The sequence below is a fragment of the Brassica oleracea genome, chromosome C6 (genome assembly GCF_000695525.1).
Source record: "Brassica oleracea var. oleracea cultivar TO1000 chromosome C6, BOL, whole genome shotgun sequence".
In the NCBI taxonomy this organism is placed as follows: Eukaryota; Viridiplantae; Streptophyta; class Magnoliopsida; order Brassicales; family Brassicaceae; genus Brassica; species Brassica oleracea.
The window spans coordinates 38,805,583-38,825,927 of NC_027753.1; the positions used below are offsets into that span (position 1 = coordinate 38,805,583).

Genomic DNA, 20,345 nt, shown 5'->3' on the forward strand with positions numbered 1-20,345 from the left:
AGTTTGACAAACCAGATGACATCTTATCATATAAAAAAACAAAATAGAAATTTGATTAATAATTTAGTCTTGAAGATATATTCTTGGAATAATGAATAACTGATCTATTTGATACTCTATTTTTCTTTGATACATGTTTTATACATTTTCTTCCATACAGTATAACCAGTGTTTTGAAATTCAACCAGATCCGTGGTCGAACCGGTAAATCCGGTGACCCAATATATAATCTGGTTTGAGTTTTTGGCAAAATCCACTATTTAAAAATTTGGTAAAATCCACAAAAAACCATTTAAACCCGGAATCCGGCTTCCAGTTGAACCAGTACCATATAACTGAAAAATAATCAATCATTCCATATGCATTCGACATCAGTAGGCTTACAATTTTACAAGGCTTTTATAAAAGGCCTAAATATAGGCCCATAAGGCTTTCAGAAAAGCAGTATGTTTTATAACCTACGTAGGGTTTTCGAAGCAAGAAGTTAGAGACCGCCTCTATATAATACCAAATGCTATGCAAACATCATATACAATCAATCCACAAGCGTTTATGCTCCAATGTCAATAGTTCTATGTTCTCGTTTAATATTTTCATTAGATTCTGAGCTTTGTTCTGTATAAGGAAGAAAGATATGCCTCTTCTTTCAGCAGCAAGATACATTCTTGTTAGCTTTGTTCTGGAGGCAAATATCAATTCACCATCACGAGAGGGCTTTTATTATTTGCAAAGATTTTTCTCTCTCTGCAAATATTATCCTTCTCTTTGGTACATCCACCTTCTTCTTCCAACATTTACAATCATCTCATTTCAAAAACAAGAAAAACTTTGAAAATAACAAAGAGAATATTATTTATTTTGATTTATCTTGATAGAAAATAAGCACACTTCCATGAAACTTTTTCCTATGGCCAACTAATTAAATCTCATAAATGTGAACGTAAATTAGCCTAATACGAAATTAATAACCAGTGAAATGTTTGGTTTAGGAATCAAACACTTTCTACATTTAATAGAAATTCACTAGCTGCTACATGCGTTAATAATCCTTACAAGATATGAAAATAATACAGATGTTTAAGACTTAACAGATCCGTTAGAGACAGGAACCTGTTGTTTAGTCTGCATAAGAAAAGACTTCAGATGTTTAACATAAGTTTTAGGTTTTTCAAAATTAAAGATATGACCAGTTCTTTCGATGACAACAAGCTTCCCATTATCTCCTAAGTGCTGTTTAAGTCTCTTACCCATCACCAATGGAAACACTCGATCATGCTCTCCCCATATAATCAAAGTTGGCTGCATTCATAATTAAAAAGTTATTAATGACGATTAGTGAGAGTGAGTAATGAGAAAATTCGAGAAGAGGGATGAACCTGTGTGAGCTTTGGAATTTCGGAGACTATTCTATCTTTTGGTATGTCTTTGATCAACTCCCTCTTTTCTTTAACATTTTCTCTGGTCAATGCCTGTTTTGGTTCATTTACATTTTTTTTTTACAAATTAGTAAACTTTTCATGTAAATATAAAAGGTTCGCGGAATGTGCCTGGTCTAGTGGTGGGCGAAGCTAGGTTGTAATACTCTGACTTGGGAAATTTTGTTCAAATGGAACTTGTAACCGAAACTGAATTCCAGTTTTCGGGTTTGAAAAAATATTTATTTCTTAAAGAAAAAAAAATAAAAAAAATAAAAGGTTAAACAAAAAGAATAAGTTGTTCATGTTGTGCGCACTGCGCAGAGCAAGTACTTTCCGAAAGAACTGCCATAAGAAGTACAACAATAAAGTACCTGACAAATGTTAATAAAAAAGGTCTGAAAACTGCATTATAAATGAGATCTAGTAAAAAATATGGATGTATACATATTTCAATATATGTGTATAATCTACTATAAATTTTTGACAAAATATAGTGGATAAAATTAATAACTTGTTCTTGTTGTGTAGGTAGAACAAGTACTCTGCAAAAGAACTGCCATAACAAGTACCACAATGAAGTACCAAACAAATATTAATAAAAAGTTGCATTATACTCTAGTAAATAATATATGCATGCATGTGCAGTAAAAAAATTTAAAATATTTTTTAAAAGATAAATATAAATTATATTTTAAAACAAAATTTTATTAATATTGTAATTTTTTTTTTGTATCAATATTTTAATATAAATTTGATTTCATTAAACATAAAAATTATATTTAAGAATATGCATGTATATATTTGAAATTATAATCTTACATAGATTTTTCTATCTATTTATTTTAATTAAATATATTAAATAAATTTGCAAAAGTTGCATAACAACCAAAAATTAAAATTAAACAATATTTATAAAATTTGTAGATATATAAGAAAATAATGATTTTGCGATTAAATTTTTATAATTTTTTAAAAAAATTGTATACATTTTTGAAAATTTTAGTAATAAAATTGTATAATTTAAAAATATATAATTAAATTATATTTCAAAATTTATAATATCATATTTGAATATATTTATTTTAATGATGATTTATGAGCTATTCTCATATTTTAAAAAAAATTCCAAAAATATAAATTGACATTAAATGTAATATATGAGTTATTACCATATTTTAAAAAGTTTATCAAAAATATAAATTAACATTAAATGCATATCATATTTATTTTGTGAAATTGATCAATTTCAGTATTCACGTCATATTTATTTTGTGAAATTGATCGTAGAAAGGACATGTGGCAAAATCACTTCGCAAATATAGTCCAGATGATTAGCAATTTTTGACAAAAAAAAAAATATAGTGAAAAAAATTAAAAACCGAAAAGTGAAATTATACAGAAAAAAAATCCAGCTAGACAAGATCTCTCTAGAACTTGAAGTGGACAATTTAATATCTTATCTAAAAACAGTTAGAATCTTTCAAATATCTCTTTTTGAAGACTATTTTTCCCATTTGCTAGATTTTTATCATCTTAAAAACTTTTTCGCCTTTTTCTGATCATAATAATATTTACTACTGTATTTGTTAAAATGCATTAAGACAGGTAGACACATGTCCAAATATCATTGGATGAACAAGCTAAAAGAAGAAAGTAGCTCACATGTTCGATGAAATCATGGAGCAGACAAGGAGGAACCAGTCTCGCCAACGCCGGCTTGTAGAAGATGTAACCGATAAGTTCCCGTAGCTTCTTCACAGACTCCGGCACGAGAATCTTGGAAGCTTCATCAAGATCCGAGACGGCGAAAACGCCGTCCCTCATGTCATTCTCCTCCACGCACACGGCGGCGCAGCATATCACCACCTTCTCCACGGCGTCTCCGTACATCGACGCCATTCGGTAACCGACGAACCCGCCGTAGCTAAGACCGACGAGGCTGAAACGTTTCACGGACTGGGCCTCTAAGGCCCGCATAAGCGTCTGGGCCTGGAATATGTCGGATCTTTCGGGTCGGGTCGTGGAGGATCCGCCGAAGAAAACGAGGTCGGGGATGAAGAGGTTGAAATGAGGAGAGAGGCGTCGTGCGACGTCGTACCATTGCCAGATGGCAGAAGCTCCGAGTCCGTGGATGAGGAGGAGGTTGGGTTTGGACTCGTCTCGGGTCTTGGATACCCAGAAATGGACCACGGTTCCGTCTTTCAAGTCGATGGTTACGGGTCGTAAACCGGATCTTTTGAACCCGTATCTGTAAGCCCCTTCTATTACTTCAGAGAAGCTGAAGCAACCTGTCATTACAAAAAAAAAAGAGAGATTAAAATGTGAAGTTTCTAAAAAAAAATTGAGTAGAATATATTGTGGTGTGTGTTGTGTTTGGTTCTCTGGTATTGGTTGGGGATTTATTGCCAACCATCAGAAATTTAATATTTATATACGTCAGGAGGCTTATATTGAAATATGTTTTCTTTTAAAACTATGGAGTCACATCACTTGAAGCTAGTTTTCTTTGCATGTAACAGAGATCAATTAATTATCATTTATTATTATTATTATTAGTAAGAAAATAAATGTTTTTACAAGAATCAGTTTATTTATTTATCTTCTCTAATTCTATCTTCAATAAAAAGGAATACGAATGTAGAATCTGTACAATATGCGTTGTGTCACCTACTTACCTTTAGTACATACTATTTGCTTTCTTATCAGGCTGTACAATCAAATCTTTTTAAAAGGTAGCCAAAAATTGTATACATTTTACGAAAATATTTGTATCTGAATTCGAGGCGCACGTGGTAATCTTAAATGGGAGCATAAAGTTGTAACAGTGTGTAGGTTTGAAATTTAATTCCATAAATCCAAGAATTGAAGTAGGCCCGGGCGTTCGGGTCTTCGGATCGGGTTCGGGCCGGTTCCTTTCGGGTCCGGGTTTTTTGGGTCCTAAATATTTAGATCCAATAGGTACTTAGAAATTTTTGGTTCGGGTTCGGGTCGGTTCTTCTCGGATCCGGGTCGGTTCGGGTCTATAATTAAAATACCCATAAAATATCAGTAATTTTCCGGGTCCATATCGGGTCCGGGTCGGGTTCGGGTATTTAGGATCTGAAAATGACATGATATACCCAATTCCATCAACTTTAGTTGAATATTTGTCATATATATCTAAAATTAACATTTTTAAACTCTAAATTTTACATTTTAAAGTTTTATATTACTTTAAAAATGTTAAAAAATAATAACAAATATTGGTAACAAAAGATATTTCAACTAAATCATAAAATAATATATATAAAATAGAACACAAAAACATCATAGTTTAAGATATACATGTTTTTAAGTCGGGTACAAATCGGTTCTTATCAGGTCAGATCTATTCGGGTCGGATCTTTTCGGGTCCGGGTCTATTCGGGTCGGTTCCTTTTCGGTTCCGGTTCTTTCGGGTAAAAAAAATTTAGACCCAAAAAGTACTTGTAAATTTTCGATCCGGTTCCGGATCAGATATTTTTGGGTCGGTTCCGGTTCGGGTCTTCAGATCCAGATTAAAATGCCCTGGCCTAAATTGAAGGTTGACAAAAAATCCAAGAATTGAAGACTCGATAAGATTACAGCTTGTGAAATAGACACAAACCAAAAACAACTCGTCGTTCAAATTTGGTAAAAGAAAGTGTCTTTTCTTTGTCAAATCATGAAAAAGTTTTCCATCTATCAATATTATAGAAGAAAATAATTTGAAAATCGTGAGAATAAAAAATAATCCTTCCTTTGATCAAAAAAAAAAAAGATCCTTCTTCTTCTTCTTCTTTTGTCAAACAATATCTCATTTTATTCAAAAGATAAGACAAGAGTTTCAAATTAGCAATCGAATCTGCTAACATATTGGTTTCTCTAAATAAAAATCAGAAAGTAATCAGCCTAAGTTGAAGTGACAAGAGCATAATCACCAAAAAAATTATCAGTACTTTTTATTATAAAACCGTTAGAATTTATTTAACAATCTCTATAATATGACATTATATGATGTTGAGAACCATGTAACAACTAGCATATTGGTCAGCTCAATGTGTTCTCCTTTCCCTTGTTAAATGTTAATCATATTGATTAAGGAGTGAGAATCGGAGAAAACATGAACTCATCTAATTCCTTTGTTACTGTCTTCTCGTAAACACCCATCATCAAGTAGAACTACTTGAATAATCTTTCGCGAGTCGAGAAAATACATTTTATATCAGATTTGTATATTGTTTCCAGATTTGTATCAATTACCACGGAAAATACATTTTATACCACACTTCTGTGTACTAGCATTCCAAGCACCATCCACAATTTCATTAAGCAATGAAAAATAATATGGTTATATGGCTCATCTTATTTTAGTTAGTTTTTGTGACACGTGACAATGAAATCCAATTAAAGCCAAATTGGTAGATATGTTAACCGGGGCTTCTAGCTCAGGTGGTAAAAGACTCACGGCTGTCAGTTCCGCCACCTGGGTTCGAAACCCGGCCACTGGGGAATTCACATGCGGAACCCCAGCGTCCGAGACCGAAGACCGTTCACGGTGAGCCACATGGTGATGCCCTGGTAGCGTCCTTGCTCGCTTCGGTCTCTAGTTTAAACCACCACGGTGGAGCCAGGATACTCGGTTATAAAAAAAAAAAAGGTAGATATGTTGGTAGCTAACTTCATTAGCTTCGATGTAGTTTTGCATGTGTCAAGTAATCAATAACGTCGCTACATCTTTTCATTTGTACGGAATATATATGTTCGATAAAAAGATGCTTCATTTCTACGCAGATTAAATTAATCAATGGACTGCTGACTATATTTATTCGGATGGAAAACAATATGGTTGAATTAAGACGAATAAAGAGATATTAAAATGACTAGTCATATTGTTTATCAAAGAGTCAAAGACTTTCTCCTTTATCAGAACTTTTTTTTCTTAAATAAATTGCTTTATATGCGCTAAACCCAAGTTCCACGGCCAAGGGCTTACCCCTTCATCGTCTCAAAAACATGATCTAGTTCTTGTTTTGCGGGGTATCAATAATCAGCTCTGCAAATATTCTCTCTTCTGATTAGTATCAATAGAATATCAATAGAAAAATTACCCCAGCAGTAAGGCGATAAAAAAGAAAAAAACTGTATTATCTCTTAAGTATATTACTACCGTCTGTCCACACGGAAATATTGTCTCGAAGTATCTCTACGATAAACATGGTATCTTTGTACGACTGCTTGTCAGCACCGTCAAGTTCAGAGATTGCTTCGTCGTAAGCCTTTTTAGCCAATTTACACGCACTGTATATTTTTAAACACTTGAATATTTTATTATCTAACGTTCTAAAACATTAAAGCATTTATTAAATGCGTGCACAGTTATACATTATGCATACCTTTCAGTAGATTTAAGGATCCCATAGTTGAAAATCGAGAAGTTCAAAGCCAAGCCAAGTCTAACCATATTCGTTGGCGATAAACCACCCTCTGCCGTTTCCATTGCAATCTACAAGTACATACATGCCCTTTATATATTATATCAAATTAACAAAAAAAAAAACAAAATATAAGAGATAAAACACAACTGAAAGATGACCTTATACGCCTCGAGAGAATTATCTGCAGCTCCTTCACGTTCAGCATCAGAACCAAACTCTGCCATATATCGAAAATAATTTGCTTTCCTGCATACCAAGAAACACAATAAACAAGAAAAAACAATGACGGTGACGATAACGACATTGATTATGATGATGGGATGTAACTCACATTGCGTAGTAATAAACGGTTGACTCGACATTGGTAGTTGATGGAATGAGATGAGAATCAATGAGAGACAAAATGTCATTACAAACACTGAAAAACTCATGTTTAACTATGTCTAGCTTTTTATTAATCAATTTCACGTTTTGCTTGTTTCCTTTGGAGTCTTCCTTTTCTTCAATGGAAGATAATGCTCTCAGTGATGCTCTCTTAGTCGTCACATTTTTGTAGCCAATTGCTAGTAGTTCTCTCTCTACGTCAGTTAGCTCTATTTCATATTCACATACTTTTCTCATCGATTTCGTCATATCTGCCACGTAACATAAGTTTGTAATCATGTGATTTGTAAACATAACTAATATGTAATTCTATACCACAAACTATATAACCATTGACCGGACGACCACATGAAAACATATAAACCAGTTTGGTCATTAACCATCGAAAATTGTCCTGATATACTGGTTTAGATCAGGATCAACTTGTGTAACGACGCAAGTCTAGTTTGAAAAACGCAACTATGCGAAATTATACAACTATCGACTGGACGACCGCATGAAAACATATAAACCAGCATGGTCATTAACCACCGAAAATTGTCCTAATATACTGGTTTAGATCAGGATCAAGTAGTGTAACGACGCAAGTCTAGTTTGAAAAACGCAACTATGTGAAATTATACCATCATATCTTTTAGCTAGGTAAGCAATCGTAGCCATGTAAATCAACTTCCCTCTATCGTTTTCCATAGATTTGATCTCCACCAGTTTATCTGTATTTTTTTCTTAATGTGAATTAAAAGGGATGATCGATGTCAGATTAGTTGAAACTTTGAAGAGAAGTGATTATGAAGATAAAAAATGGATTACTGAACCCAATCATGCGTCAAAACAGGTCTATTTACATATATCATAAACTACTATACAAAAGATATTATTAAATTTGTAAGAAAGGAATTGACAAAACAATTTGTAAAATGGAAAAATTTAAGAAAAATTGATAGGATATTTATAAAACAAAAGGAAACATTTAGGATGAGGATAAGAAGATAAATCTAAATTAAATATTTAAGATAAAAACATATATATCTTTCCAAATAAATATAATTGATGTTAGTATAGGTTGGATATGTTTCACTAGATGAACATGTATATAGTTTATGAATGTATATAAATATGAGACATTGTCAAGATTTTTAACGGTCTTATCTTCACAATTAAAAAAAAAGTAGCTAAATAGATTGATTAATAATCTATATTTTCGTTAATATTAAATTTATATTGACTAGAATCTACTATGCATCCATTTTTTTACTATTTATATTTAAATTTACTATAATATATACTAAATATTTTTATTTTATAAGTTTTATATATATTAACAAAGTTTGAAAGTAGGATGTAAATTCAACTTTATAATTATGCTTTTATAAACAAAAGCATAAAAGAAGATAGTGATATAACCTTATATGTAGGTGGAGGAGAGAAGCCCATATATTTGCAGTCCAAGATAGATCTTTTACAAGGCAAAGTATACGACCCAGTAGGAATGCTTCAGGACGACCCCATTACAATTGCAAGCCCTCTCGGTTAAACGACTGCTTGTCACTTTGGAATGCACACTATAACTTATACAAAGTTCTTTTTTATCGTATTATTAAATTCGGTAATAAGTATCTTATTTATTGATATATTAAAATTATCACAACAAGTATATATATATATATATATATATCTTTCGTTGGACCCATTCTTTAATTTAGTTTTGTAATATACAGCGTCATTTCTCCAAATCCGATTACATATATTTGTGGAGATAGCATAACATTTTAGCAAAAAAAGAGATAACAGAAGTACATAACAAACGTCTATTGGATATATTCTTTACTATGTTTTACGTAATTTTATACGACACGTATATAAAACAAGGACAACATGTTTATAAACTTTTCCATGTCGCTTACGTCCACTTTGTGTATTTGCCTATAACCGTTGGGATTTGTTTTGAATAATAAAATTTTCGAGATTGTGTGATGCTTAATGTGTGCCAAGTTTCACGTTTTCTCAAAAGAAAGCGAAAGGGAACCTATAAACAAAAATACTCCCTCTGTTCTTCTTAATGGGTAGGTAGTTTTACCTAAAAGCATAAAGATTAAAAAAGTTATTATTTGTTTAAAAAATATTATTTAATATATAGATTAGATATGACTTAACAATCATAAATATGTCTATTTTGTTTGATTGGTCCTACTATATCTAATAAATGTAAAAATTATCTTTCTTTTTTTTTTGAACACAGACAACTTATATTAAATCAAACCATGAAAGAAATCATGTGGTGAGTGCAGCATTACAAAGGGCTGATTTAGCAAGTAGATCAGCCTCCAAGTTTAGGGAACGAGAAATAAAAGACAAAGTGCAATAATCAAACAAGAAGGATAGAAGTTCGATGTCGCAGACTAATCCGTAGAGTTCGACCGGTGATGACTTCGAACAGATTGCTCTCACGAGCACTTGACAGTCTGAAAAAACACAGACTCTGGTGTAGCCCAGTGAAAGGGCGTGTGAAAGGGCCAGACGAATCGCTAAGGCTTCTAGAAATATAAAAATTAGTTATATTTTGAAACACAAAAATTTCTCTAAAACTATTTACAATACGGAAGGAATAATAACTTTCTAGAAACAGAAAACCAACGTTAACGTTATTTCTACGAGGCAAGCATCACTTAAAGAATTTACCAAAATATATGTCGTTATTTTTTAATCGACCATACTAATTCAGAAATAACCATACTGTTATGAATCCATATCAATGATAGTGTCAGTTTTAGCAAAAAAAAAAAAGATAGAGTCAAGTACTATATGATTGTATTGTTTGGTTATTCACCAATATAATATCACCTTAAAACAAAAAATATTCCCTCCGTTCGTAAAAAATCTATGTTTTAGAATTTTCACACTTTTTAATAAAATATATTAAAACTTAGCTATAACTGAATAGTTTTTTTGTAATTTTATATTTCCTATATTTTTAAACCAATAAGATTTTAAGAAATGCAATTAATGTTTTTGAACTTCACGATTTTTCATTATTAGTTGACAAAAATTACATTGGAAATATAAAATATGTATCTTTTTAAAACAAAAATTTTCTCTAGAATATGGATTTTTTAAGAACCGAGAGAGTTTTTTTTTTTTTTTTTTGATCTAAACCGAGAGAGTATTTGTTTTCTTCTCGAAATAAAGTAATATTTTCAACTGCTATATCACTCATATGCATGTGTCATGAGAGTGTTTGTTTTTGCTAGAATGATTTGAGTGTTTTAAAGCATGTGACACGAGGGACCATTAGTTGGATGTAGTCTTCTACTTAATGAGACATAGCCACTTCATCACTGGGTCCAACGTACATCTGCACGTATGATGGTAGACATGTAAATATCTGCCATGGACGGATAGTATTGAATCCCAAGAGAGAAGTTCACCGCCGATTGGATGGACGCCGTTACTTGCGGCTACCCGACGCAACTACCGGACCTGATGCTTACGTACGTTCTCTTACTGTCTTTCAGTCGTTTTGTCTTTTCTTTTTCGTTTTCTAAATAAAAGCTCTGGCTAATGTTGCTTGTCTTTTCTTTAGAGCTTTTAGAAAGAAAAACACGATCTCAACATTTAATAGTTCGTTTTTTATAGTAGTATTATATATCTGAAAGTATATTGTGTATGATCGAGTTTGAAAGACTTCATAATTTTGGGATAGTAGTTTGGATTTTGGTACATAAATATATACACTAATCCAATAGCATTTATTTTAAATCTTTCAAACTTCAACAAATAAATATATATGGGAATATTTTAAAATATTGCAATAAAAGTTAATAAAAATTTGTGTGGTGCAATGATATGCAGCTATATTAGCTAAAAGTTAATAATTCAATTTACATAACTGGATGACAAATTTGCTCACTACTATTGCAATCATAATGTGTTGTTGTGAAATATTTTTGATGACGAAAAGAATTTCGCATTATCGATTAAAAAAATATCATATATTTATATTTTATTAATTTTTCAGTCACTAACTAATCTTGTTTCATGAACGCGATGGGAATGTTATTCTATTATACTTTGTGGAAATAATATAATAAGAAAATTGAAATCATTGACTCCGTGTCTTAGCCGCGGATTCCTCGCATAATTTTGTAGCTATCTAATTATATGCATCCTGAATTATATTTGTTAACAAAAAAAAAGAAATACAGTAACCAATTACTAGGAATTTATTAAGCCTATTCTTTTTATAGTAAAGAATGATATACTAAATACGTACACACAACTTTTATATGTCTTTAAGACCGAAGCGATATAAACAAACCATAGAATATAAGTTACATGTGGCTCTCCTGCATGCTCTGTAAAACTCGTCGTTTTCATAAGTCTTCTTCTTCTTCTCTTCTTCTCTGTTTTGGTTTAGTGGCTGTCATCGTTTTGTATTGGTGAAAGATAATCTAAAAACAAAGTACGGCGAGATTTCAGAAACTCTGGCCGACACATCAGCGGTTTCGGCGGTGGTCGGCTCAAGAACTGCCTCCTCTTTTTCCGGCGTCATTTATCCCTTTTTATTTATCGGGTTGGTGCTTTCCAAGCTTCCAGTAGATAACGGTTAAGCTTTAATCTCCGACAAGAACATAAAGATGTTCAACTGCTTTGCTGGATTGATCGGTAAAAAGAAAAACAAGGTAAGTTAATTCCTTCTATGGTCTCTGTTGGACTTTGTGGTGTTCTCATGAAAATTTTCAGGTGACTTTGTGTGTGTTTGTCAATTTTTCAGGCAAGTTATTTATGTTTGAGATGTTTCCATTTGTCAATGAATGAATGTTCCACATAGATAATTAAATAAATAAACTAATATATAAAGATTAGGACTCGTAAATAGATTTTAAGTTTAAAAGTCATGATTAACTCAAACTGAATATGGTATTTGATGTTAAAGTTATCCATGTGTATGTTGGAATCAATTCATTTATAGCTAATTAGTTTAAGATTGGAATCAATTCATTTATTGCCAATTAGTTTTAAGTTGGAAGTTTAGCAGGAATCTAATACAATAGTTCATTTGTTGACCTAAACAGAGGAATCCAAAACCTACTCTGCCACCAAGAACACAAAGAATCCTTCAGATCAGACGTGAAGAGCCAGTGAAGCCTCTAGAGAAGGACGAGCCTAACACCAACGTGATCCACCACAAGTTCATTGATCACAAGGACAACAGCCCTACGGAGCAAGACTCATATGATGGTGAAGATGAACGCGATGAAAACGACTCTCCTAAATTCCAAGTTCAAGAACAACCGGTTGCGTCTCCGACAAGTAAGGAGCTAGGTAAGGAAGTGACAGACTGTTCTGAAAATGAACATGATGTTGAAGAAAGCGGCCACGTCAGCGATCCTGGCTTAGGTAGAGCCACCTCTTGGGTTGCTTCACCTAAGCTCAAACGATCCTGCTCCACTCTCAGCAAGTTCAACGGTGCTGAACCACCGCGTGCTCTCCACGACCCGAGAGATAGCTTCGAGACCAAGTCTGTTAGGTCACATAGAAGTGCAGATGGAGTGATGCTCAAGAAACATTCATCAATGCAGATACTTCCTTCAGGAAGCAGGAGGCTATGGTGGAAACTGTTCCTCTGGAGCCATAGGAACCTTCACAAACACCTTGTCTCCCTAAAGTCTTCAGGCAACAATCACCAGTCTGGTTACACCTCTGACTTTGCTGAGCAAAGCCAAACTAGCCATCAAGATTCTGCAAACAACCACCAATGTCATAAGAATCAGTGGGTAGCGTTCTCTGCGGAGTCCTCTTCGATGAAACGAGTGGATGAGTGGGTAAGAGGACTAGATGTAGACACAGTGATTCCAGTAAACGAGGAAGAGGACAAGCCCAGCTTCATGGCTTCTTCTAAGATGGTGAGATCACCCTCAGGAAATGTAAATGACTCAGAGGCTATAGTACATGCAAACAGCTTAATCCAGTCCCTGAGCAAATCCTCAAGCATGGCTCACATCTCGAGCATAGGCTTGAAAGCTGTCCCAAGCATCTCACATTTCACCAGCCTCAAGTCCATTGATTTATCCAACAACTTCATAGGTAAGCTAGTAGATAGTCTCAGCTAGGCATGGGAGTTCGGTTTTCAATTTCGGTTCGGTTAAGTTCTTTTGGTTTTTGGTTTTCCGGTTTTAGAAATATAAGAACCGTTCGGTTATTTATGAAAATTTGATAGGTTGGGTTCTTTCGATTTTCTATTCGGTTCGAGTAACAATTGTAGGAACCGGCTAATACCCGACAAATTTTTGGTTTAAATTTGGTTCTGGTTTTATGGTTAATTCAGACAATTCGGATTTTTTTTAATTCATACAATTCGGGTTTAAAATTAGATTTTTTTTGTTTCTTTGAACTAGTTATCGGATAATTCGGATAAATCTAAATATTTCGAATAAAACTATTTGGTTTATTCGGTTCTTTTGAATGATTCAGATAATTTCAAATATTTCAGATAAACAATATTTGAGGTTTATTTTTTGGTGTTTCGGTTATGAATAGTATCTTTAAAATATTTGGTAATTTTAAAACTAAATATAATTAATATTTTTAAATATAAATTGTACTACATATATTTGGTTATCCATCTTATTCTCGGTTCAGTTTTTTGTTATAGAAATATAGAAATTGTTCGGTTATTTGTAAACTTTGGTTTGGTTCACGGTTACCCATGCCTCTGGTCTCAACTATATGTGTGTGTGGTTAATAGACAATGTTCTATTAATTACAGTTCAAATTACTCCTGCATCGCTTCCAAAGGGCCTTCATGCGTTGAACCTATCCAAGAACAAGATCAGTGTAATCGAAGGACTGAGAGAACTGACACGCTTAAGAGTGCTTGATCTTAGTTACAACCGTATTTCTCGCATTGGACAAGGTAAAGATTGCAGTCATAACACAGAATTGTACAGTTGCTTGTTTGGTTCCTGTCTTAACTTTAAGCTAACTCATCAGGTTTATCAAACTGTACACTGATCAAAGAACTATACCTAGCTGGGAACAAGATCAGCAACGTAGAAGGCTTACACAGACTGTTAAAACTCATTGTTCTCGATCTTAGCTTCAACAAGATCGCAACAACAAAAGCAATAGGCCAGCTAGTAGCCAACTACAACTCTCTCGTCGCTCTCAACATCCTTGGCAACCCGATTCAGAGCAATGTAGGTGAAGACCAGCTGCGAAAGACCGTCTCCAGCTTGCTCCCTAAGCTAGTTTATCTTAACAAACAGCTCATTAAGCCACAGAGAGCCAGGGAAGTGCTCAAAGACAGCGTCGCGAAAGCTGCTTTTGGTGGTGGAGATTCTCTGCACCACAGACGCAAAAGAACATCTGCCAAGAGAGTTGTGGGATCACCTTCCCCTAGCTCCCATCATCACAAAGGAAAGGGACGTGGTTCCAAAGGCAGAAGCCAACATCAGCTGAAGAAAACTTCAACTGCAGAGAGATAACATCACACTGAAATCTTCAAGTAGCCTTCACCTTTTCAGCTTAAACATAAGCCATATATTTCCATCTTCATTCTTTTAAACAGAATGGTTCCAATAATGTGTTTACTTTGAAACTTTTTATATTGAATTGGCTATTTGGTAAATGATGCAGCAAGATATCTGGAAATTATCTTTTTATTAGTATTATTTATTAGGACAATTATATTTTTATTAGTATTTTCTATATTTTAATGGTTTTTTTATTTTGATTAGAATAGGGTTTTCTAGGTTAGTGATTTATTATAAATATACATTTAATCTTAAAGTTATATTCATTTTCATATTAAATACATTTGAGCTTTCATAGCTAACTAGCTTTTATAGCGAGAAAGACTATTTAAAAAAAATGTTTAATAAAATACTGAGAATAATATTCTCAAACCTAAAAGTTTCCGTTCCATTAAGAAAAAATTAAAAATGAAAAACAATTATTTTATAAAATCTTCACAAATGTCGGTACATATTCTTATATTTATTATAAATACACATTTAAGCTTAAGGTTATATTCATTTTCATATTAAATATATTTTGAACTTTGCTACAAAATACTATTTCTAAAACGTATTTATTTTTTAATAAAACACTGAGAACAATATTCTCACACCTAAAAGTTTCCTCTCCATCAGTAAAAAAAAATATTGAAAATGAAATACAACTATTTTATTAAATCTTCACTAATGTTGGTACATATTCTTTTCACTTGTATATAATAAATCTAGATTCTGTAAAATGGGGAAAACTCATGAAACCAGATAAAGAAACTTTCACCGGTGGTCTTACGTCCCCTGGCGTGTCTTTCTCCTTTCTTCTTCTTCCCCGTATACCCACACCATAGTTTGATGACTGGTTCTACACTGTGATACTTTTCAACAAAAAATAGAGAAAACCTGTGTCTACTATGTCCCTTCTTGTTTTAGATTGATTGTCGCTTGGTGAAAGGCTTTTGGCAGATGAGGAGTCTCTGTTCACTGCTGCTTTCAACCTCTATGACTCTAGCATCCCACTTCAACTGCGTTGTCAAAGCTCTGGCCGTTTCCACCAGCTGTGCCGTGTCACGGATTATCACCCATCCCTCTGGACGAAGTAATCTATCAATCTCTGTGAATATGTTCAGAAGCGAGCATGAGCTTCGGTGCTGACTTGTCTGGAGAGACAAAAGATTGTCTGCGTGGACAAGATCATATGTTCTTGGATAACTCGGGAACGCTTCACACCTGAAGTTTGTACAAAGACAAGTTGAGAAACAAAAAATTTCAAATATATTTTTTGTATAAAAATATAGTTTACCATGTAGAAATAATTTCAAACTACACAAAGATAAAAAAAAAATATGTTAATAAATTATTAAGCTAGATAAAAATAAAAAAAAATATATTTATTTTACAAATAAATAAAGTAATTATATTTAAATGCATAAAATAAATGTTGATATAAATAATAATAATAATTACAAAATATATATTATGTAATAGTGTATTAAGAATATTAGAGTATAAATATTTGAAATTTGCATAATGTCTACCTCACCGTAATTACATGTTTAAGTTATTTAAATCACATGAATATAAGAATTAAGAAGACAAGAATACTCTTTTTTTTTGTTATGACTCACCAGTCGTGTAAGACGCCGACAAAGCCACGGTCAAGGATCATTGGGAGGTGGTTAGGTCCAGCCGTAGGAACAACGTTCATAACCCAGACCGTTTTCTTTGCTTCCAGCAACGCGGAGTTGAGACCACCGAACTGAGCATTCATGTCCAAAACGTTTCTCAGCATGTTATAAGGAGGTGAAGGATCTTCATCGCCTGGTCTCTTGGGGTGATCAGAGAATATCAGAGGAGACAAGAGAGACCAGTATTCTCTTACTGTTACTTTCCAATTCTCAGCATCTTCTCCAACCTCCTCCTGGTGAAGACCTGAACCAACCAACTAAACCATATGAGAAAACAAAAGGCTCCAGAAAGTATGGATTCAGAAGGTAAATGCTAAAATGTTCAAGAAATAGCTAAACATTTCTATAAAATATTTTAGTTTTTGGCTTTAATTATAAGAACATTTCAATGAATTATAAAAATTAGAGATATAAAACAAAAGAAATTAGACAGATTTGTGGATTTGTACTAAAATTATTGGTTTGTACTAAAATTACTAAAACAGATTTAGACTAATTTATATCGATTTAAAATGGTTTAAACCGATTTGAATTGTATAAATCGAATTTTATGAAAATCGTTTCGGTTAGGACCGATTTTTACAACATTAATGTTAACTAAGGAGTCTAACCATATAGTGAAAGCTCAGTCTTGTTCATGTGAGACCGGCTAGGCCATCTTGTTCTCCCTTCAATGGGAATCCACCTCTTGCTACGTGTTCCACCAAGACACATCTGAAGCGGCTTGTAATAAGGAGACTCAACGTCATGCCCTTTGTTACACACAGAAGGTCCCACCCCAGGCTTCCTGTTTATTACAACATTTAATGTAAGAAGACTTAAGATTCTGGATAGAGTATGGTGTGTGTGTGTCACTAACCTAGAACTGTAACATTTGGTTTTGGTTGTCTTCTTCCAAACAACAGTCTTGTCTTGCTGAGACAAAAGAGTCCAACAGATACTCTCAGCAAAATCACGAACAAAGCTCCATCTCTTAAGATCCTCTTTGCTACGAGTGTTTGTAAGAGGAGATGTCCAAACAAAGTAACCTCCTGGCTTCAAAACTCTATCAATTTCCACAAGAAAAAGCCCATCTGCACAGAAGATTTAAAACTTAACATTAAGGCCAGCTCCTCATGAGATTAATCATTCTTAATTGTTTACCTTTGTGGTCCCAATCAATGCCGCAGCTTGAGCAATGCAACATATCAAAGGAAAGAGAAGGATACGGCAACTGCTTTGACACAAAAGAAGCAATCATTGCAGGGAGACCCCTCTCGAGTGTTAGCTGAACTTGGCTACCTGAGGCTTCATAGTTTGCTATACACATTGTTAAGAGTTGTTTTGAGAGTAGATGCGCTCCAAAGCTACCATAACCACATCCAATATCCAATATAGTTCTCACCTGAAAACAAAAATTAAACAGCATATAAAAAGCTGATCTGAGAGATAGAGATAAAAGATGGACCTATCAGTGAAATGATTTTTTCAAACCGATTTTTAAAGGGTTCAAAAAATTCGCCTAAACAATAATCCTCTATAAGACGCCTAGTCACAGCCTAGCGATATTTTTTTTTCGAACATTGGACCTATCTTTGAGTGTGTGAGTGTGACTTACACCAGCTTCAATGAAGTTATCATTCTTAATCCCAATCATCTGAGCAATCTGATGGGAATAGTCTTCGATCTCATCAAACATAGGAGATGCAGAACGGAAAGATACTTGATCATCATCCAACATCATCATCCTGCAAATTTAAACAAAACCAAACCTCAGCAAAAGTAGCAGAACTAAGTCAGCTTTTAGCAAGAGGAAGAGGAAGCAAATCACTCACCTCTTGTTGATACTACCAGAAGTCAACACTTCATCAGCAGTGATCTTAACATTACGAAACCATATCACATCTTTACCCGTTGGCCACCTCAGTGGAACCTTATAATCCACAGGAGGCAAAACCAAACATCCCTCTCTCGACCCACCAGGCCCACAAAACCGATCTCTCTCATCACCATTGGAGTAACCAAAAGCAATATTCTCAGAGACATTAAAGCAAGGAACATAGCTCTCAGAGTCTATACTACAATACTCCAGCTCTTTCCACCTAGTGGGACCTACAGAGATGTCTCCAATATCCAACAAATCAGAAACAAGCTGCTCCTGTAACCTCCTGTAGCTGTGGCTGCGTTGATACACGTGACCACTAGAAGAGCTCGTGGAGATAGAGATGGTCCACCAGAAGGAGCCAGCGAGAGCAAGAAGGACAATAAGAGCCAAAGTGGTTTTAACAAACAGAAGCATCAACCTCTGCTTGTTGTTCCTTGACGTGTAAGGATCAGCCTTGTCGGTAAAAGGAAACCTCAAGGTGGTGGTGTTGTCTCCTGTTTTGTCTTTCATTTGAGAGTCTCTGAGAGCTTCGGAAGCTCGTATGCCTCCTCCTGAGGTGCCACGTTGCAGTGGCATTGGCATTGAAGATTACTGCAAAACATAGAAAAGAAAGTAACTTTGAGCTTAAAGGGAGAGACTTTGATAAGCCCAGAAGATCATTTACGAATAAAGATTCGAACTTTATGGTTAATACGAGCAAGATCCATGTTTTATGGATCAAATTGATGAAACCCAGAAAGCAAGAAAGGCTAAAATCGATAGAAAGAAGAGACCTTTAGCAATGATCCTAATCAAACTTCTTCTTTGACAAGACTCTATCAATTTAGAGAGTGTGAGAGCGTCGTGGTGAATGGATCCAATCTCTCGGACAAAGCTTCTCGTGAGAATTGAATAAGAATGAGAATTTTATCTCAATTAAATATACGGTGCCAATGTAGGCAAGAAAGATTGAAAAAATGGAAACTTTACACTGGAGAGAGAGAGAGAGAGCTTTGAATAAATAAAGCAAAATCTTTTCTCTCTTATCAGCGTATTTAAGGGAAAAAGAAGAGAAGCTTCCCATTGGTACATGTCTAATTTACTCTTTAGTTATTTAGTAACTATTTTAATTTTTAAACTATGTTTAATTTTCTATTTCAGCTTAATAAATTTAATTATTGATCTATCTCTCTCTTTTTTTGTAACACGTCTCTCTCTCTCTTCCTATGGCGGTGCATAAAAGCAAAATATATTTATTGACTCCTTTAAATTTAATTTTCAGTAGTTCGACTGAAAAATTATAGAAGCTTAATACTATAGAGTAGTTGACAAATTAAAAGTTAGAATATGCTTAATGATAGTAATAATATGTATTCTATCATTTTAGTTGGTGTTTAAAGTTTTTACACAAAGATTAAGAAATTACAAAATTTTATGTAGTTTATCTTGCTTACATAAAAATAACATTAAATAAAATTAGTTTAACCAATAAGAAAAAAATACAATATTTTACAATTGGTCACAACTTTTTAAAAACACTAAATTGTATTTAGAATAATGAGAACATCACATAATATGAAACAAAATTAAAATCCCTAAACACCACTTAAAGTGATACGGATGGAGTATATAAACTTTAGTTAAAAATAAGTAATTAAATATATTAATTAAATATTTTTCATTTTTTGGACTTCATCATTTGTCCATCAGATTTTTGGATTGTTTAGAATCTTTTTTTCTTTTCTGAAACTAGATTGTTTAGAATTTATATGGACGACAAAAGAAAAAACACATGATCAGTTCTATGCGATATTTTGCCTCAGCATTTTTTTTTAGTTACCTCGCGATCAGAAATTTGGCCAAGATAACAAAAATTGATATGGCTTCTTATCCGAAAATTAATGTTTGCGAAAAAAAATAAAAGAGTCTTACAAAAATCACGATCATTTATTATCAAACGCATTAGTAGGAGACCAGTTGCCCGCTTGTACACGCCAACGACGGTCGATGATAAGGTTCAAGTTTGGGGTAATACTAGACACAGCTAGCTAGTATTTCTTCTTTTGCTT

The 20,345-nt window shown here is 33.6% G+C and overlaps 4 protein-coding genes across 4 annotated transcripts; 1 reads left to right on the forward strand and 3 right to left on the reverse strand.

Annotated features, from left to right (window-relative positions):
* Positions 1 to 989: 989 nt before the first annotated feature.
* LOC106296928 (uncharacterized hydrolase YugF) lies at positions 990 to 3,849 on the reverse strand. The gene is made up of 3 exons (XM_013733191.1): positions 3,081 to 3,849; positions 1,377 to 1,469; positions 990 to 1,299 (listed from the first exon to the last, which is right to left on the reverse strand). Exons 1-3 carry the CDS (start codon positions 3,711 to 3,713, stop codon positions 1,078 to 1,080), a joined length of 948 nt encoding a protein of 315 aa, XP_013588645.1. The 5' UTR covers positions 3,714 to 3,849; the 3' UTR covers positions 990 to 1,077.
* A 2,407-nt stretch (positions 3,850 to 6,256) lies between these two features.
* Positions 6,257 to 7,934, reverse strand: LOC106299706 (14-3-3-like protein GF14 epsilon). The gene is made up of 6 exons (XM_013735751.1): positions 7,861 to 7,934; positions 7,185 to 7,488; positions 7,012 to 7,099; positions 6,812 to 6,921; positions 6,586 to 6,716; positions 6,257 to 6,471 (listed from the first exon to the last, which is right to left on the reverse strand). Exons 1-6 carry the CDS (start codon positions 7,925 to 7,927, stop codon positions 6,437 to 6,439), a joined length of 735 nt encoding a protein of 244 aa, XP_013591205.1. The 5' UTR covers positions 7,928 to 7,934; the 3' UTR covers positions 6,257 to 6,436.
* A 3,572-nt stretch (positions 7,935 to 11,506) lies between these two features.
* On the forward strand, positions 11,507 to 14,887 carry LOC106300547. Its single transcript, XM_013736711.1, has 4 exons — positions 11,507 to 11,916; positions 12,310 to 13,321; positions 14,004 to 14,150; positions 14,228 to 14,887. Exons 1-4 carry the CDS (start codon positions 11,872 to 11,874, stop codon positions 14,719 to 14,721), a joined length of 1,698 nt encoding a protein of 565 aa, XP_013592165.1. The 5' UTR covers positions 11,507 to 11,871; the 3' UTR covers positions 14,722 to 14,887.
* Positions 14,888 to 15,399: 512 nt separating this feature from the next.
* On the reverse strand, positions 15,400 to 19,296 carry LOC106300480 (probable pectin methyltransferase QUA2). The gene is made up of 8 exons (XM_013736632.1): positions 19,071 to 19,296; positions 18,248 to 18,888; positions 18,031 to 18,160; positions 17,577 to 17,817; positions 17,293 to 17,506; positions 17,045 to 17,220; positions 16,374 to 16,677; positions 15,400 to 15,975 (listed from the first exon to the last, which is right to left on the reverse strand). Exons 2-8 carry the CDS (start codon positions 18,877 to 18,879, stop codon positions 15,675 to 15,677), a joined length of 1,998 nt encoding a protein of 665 aa, XP_013592086.1. The 5' UTR covers positions 18,880 to 18,888; positions 19,071 to 19,296; the 3' UTR covers positions 15,400 to 15,674.
* Between the last annotated feature and the right edge of the window lie 1,049 nt (positions 19,297 to 20,345).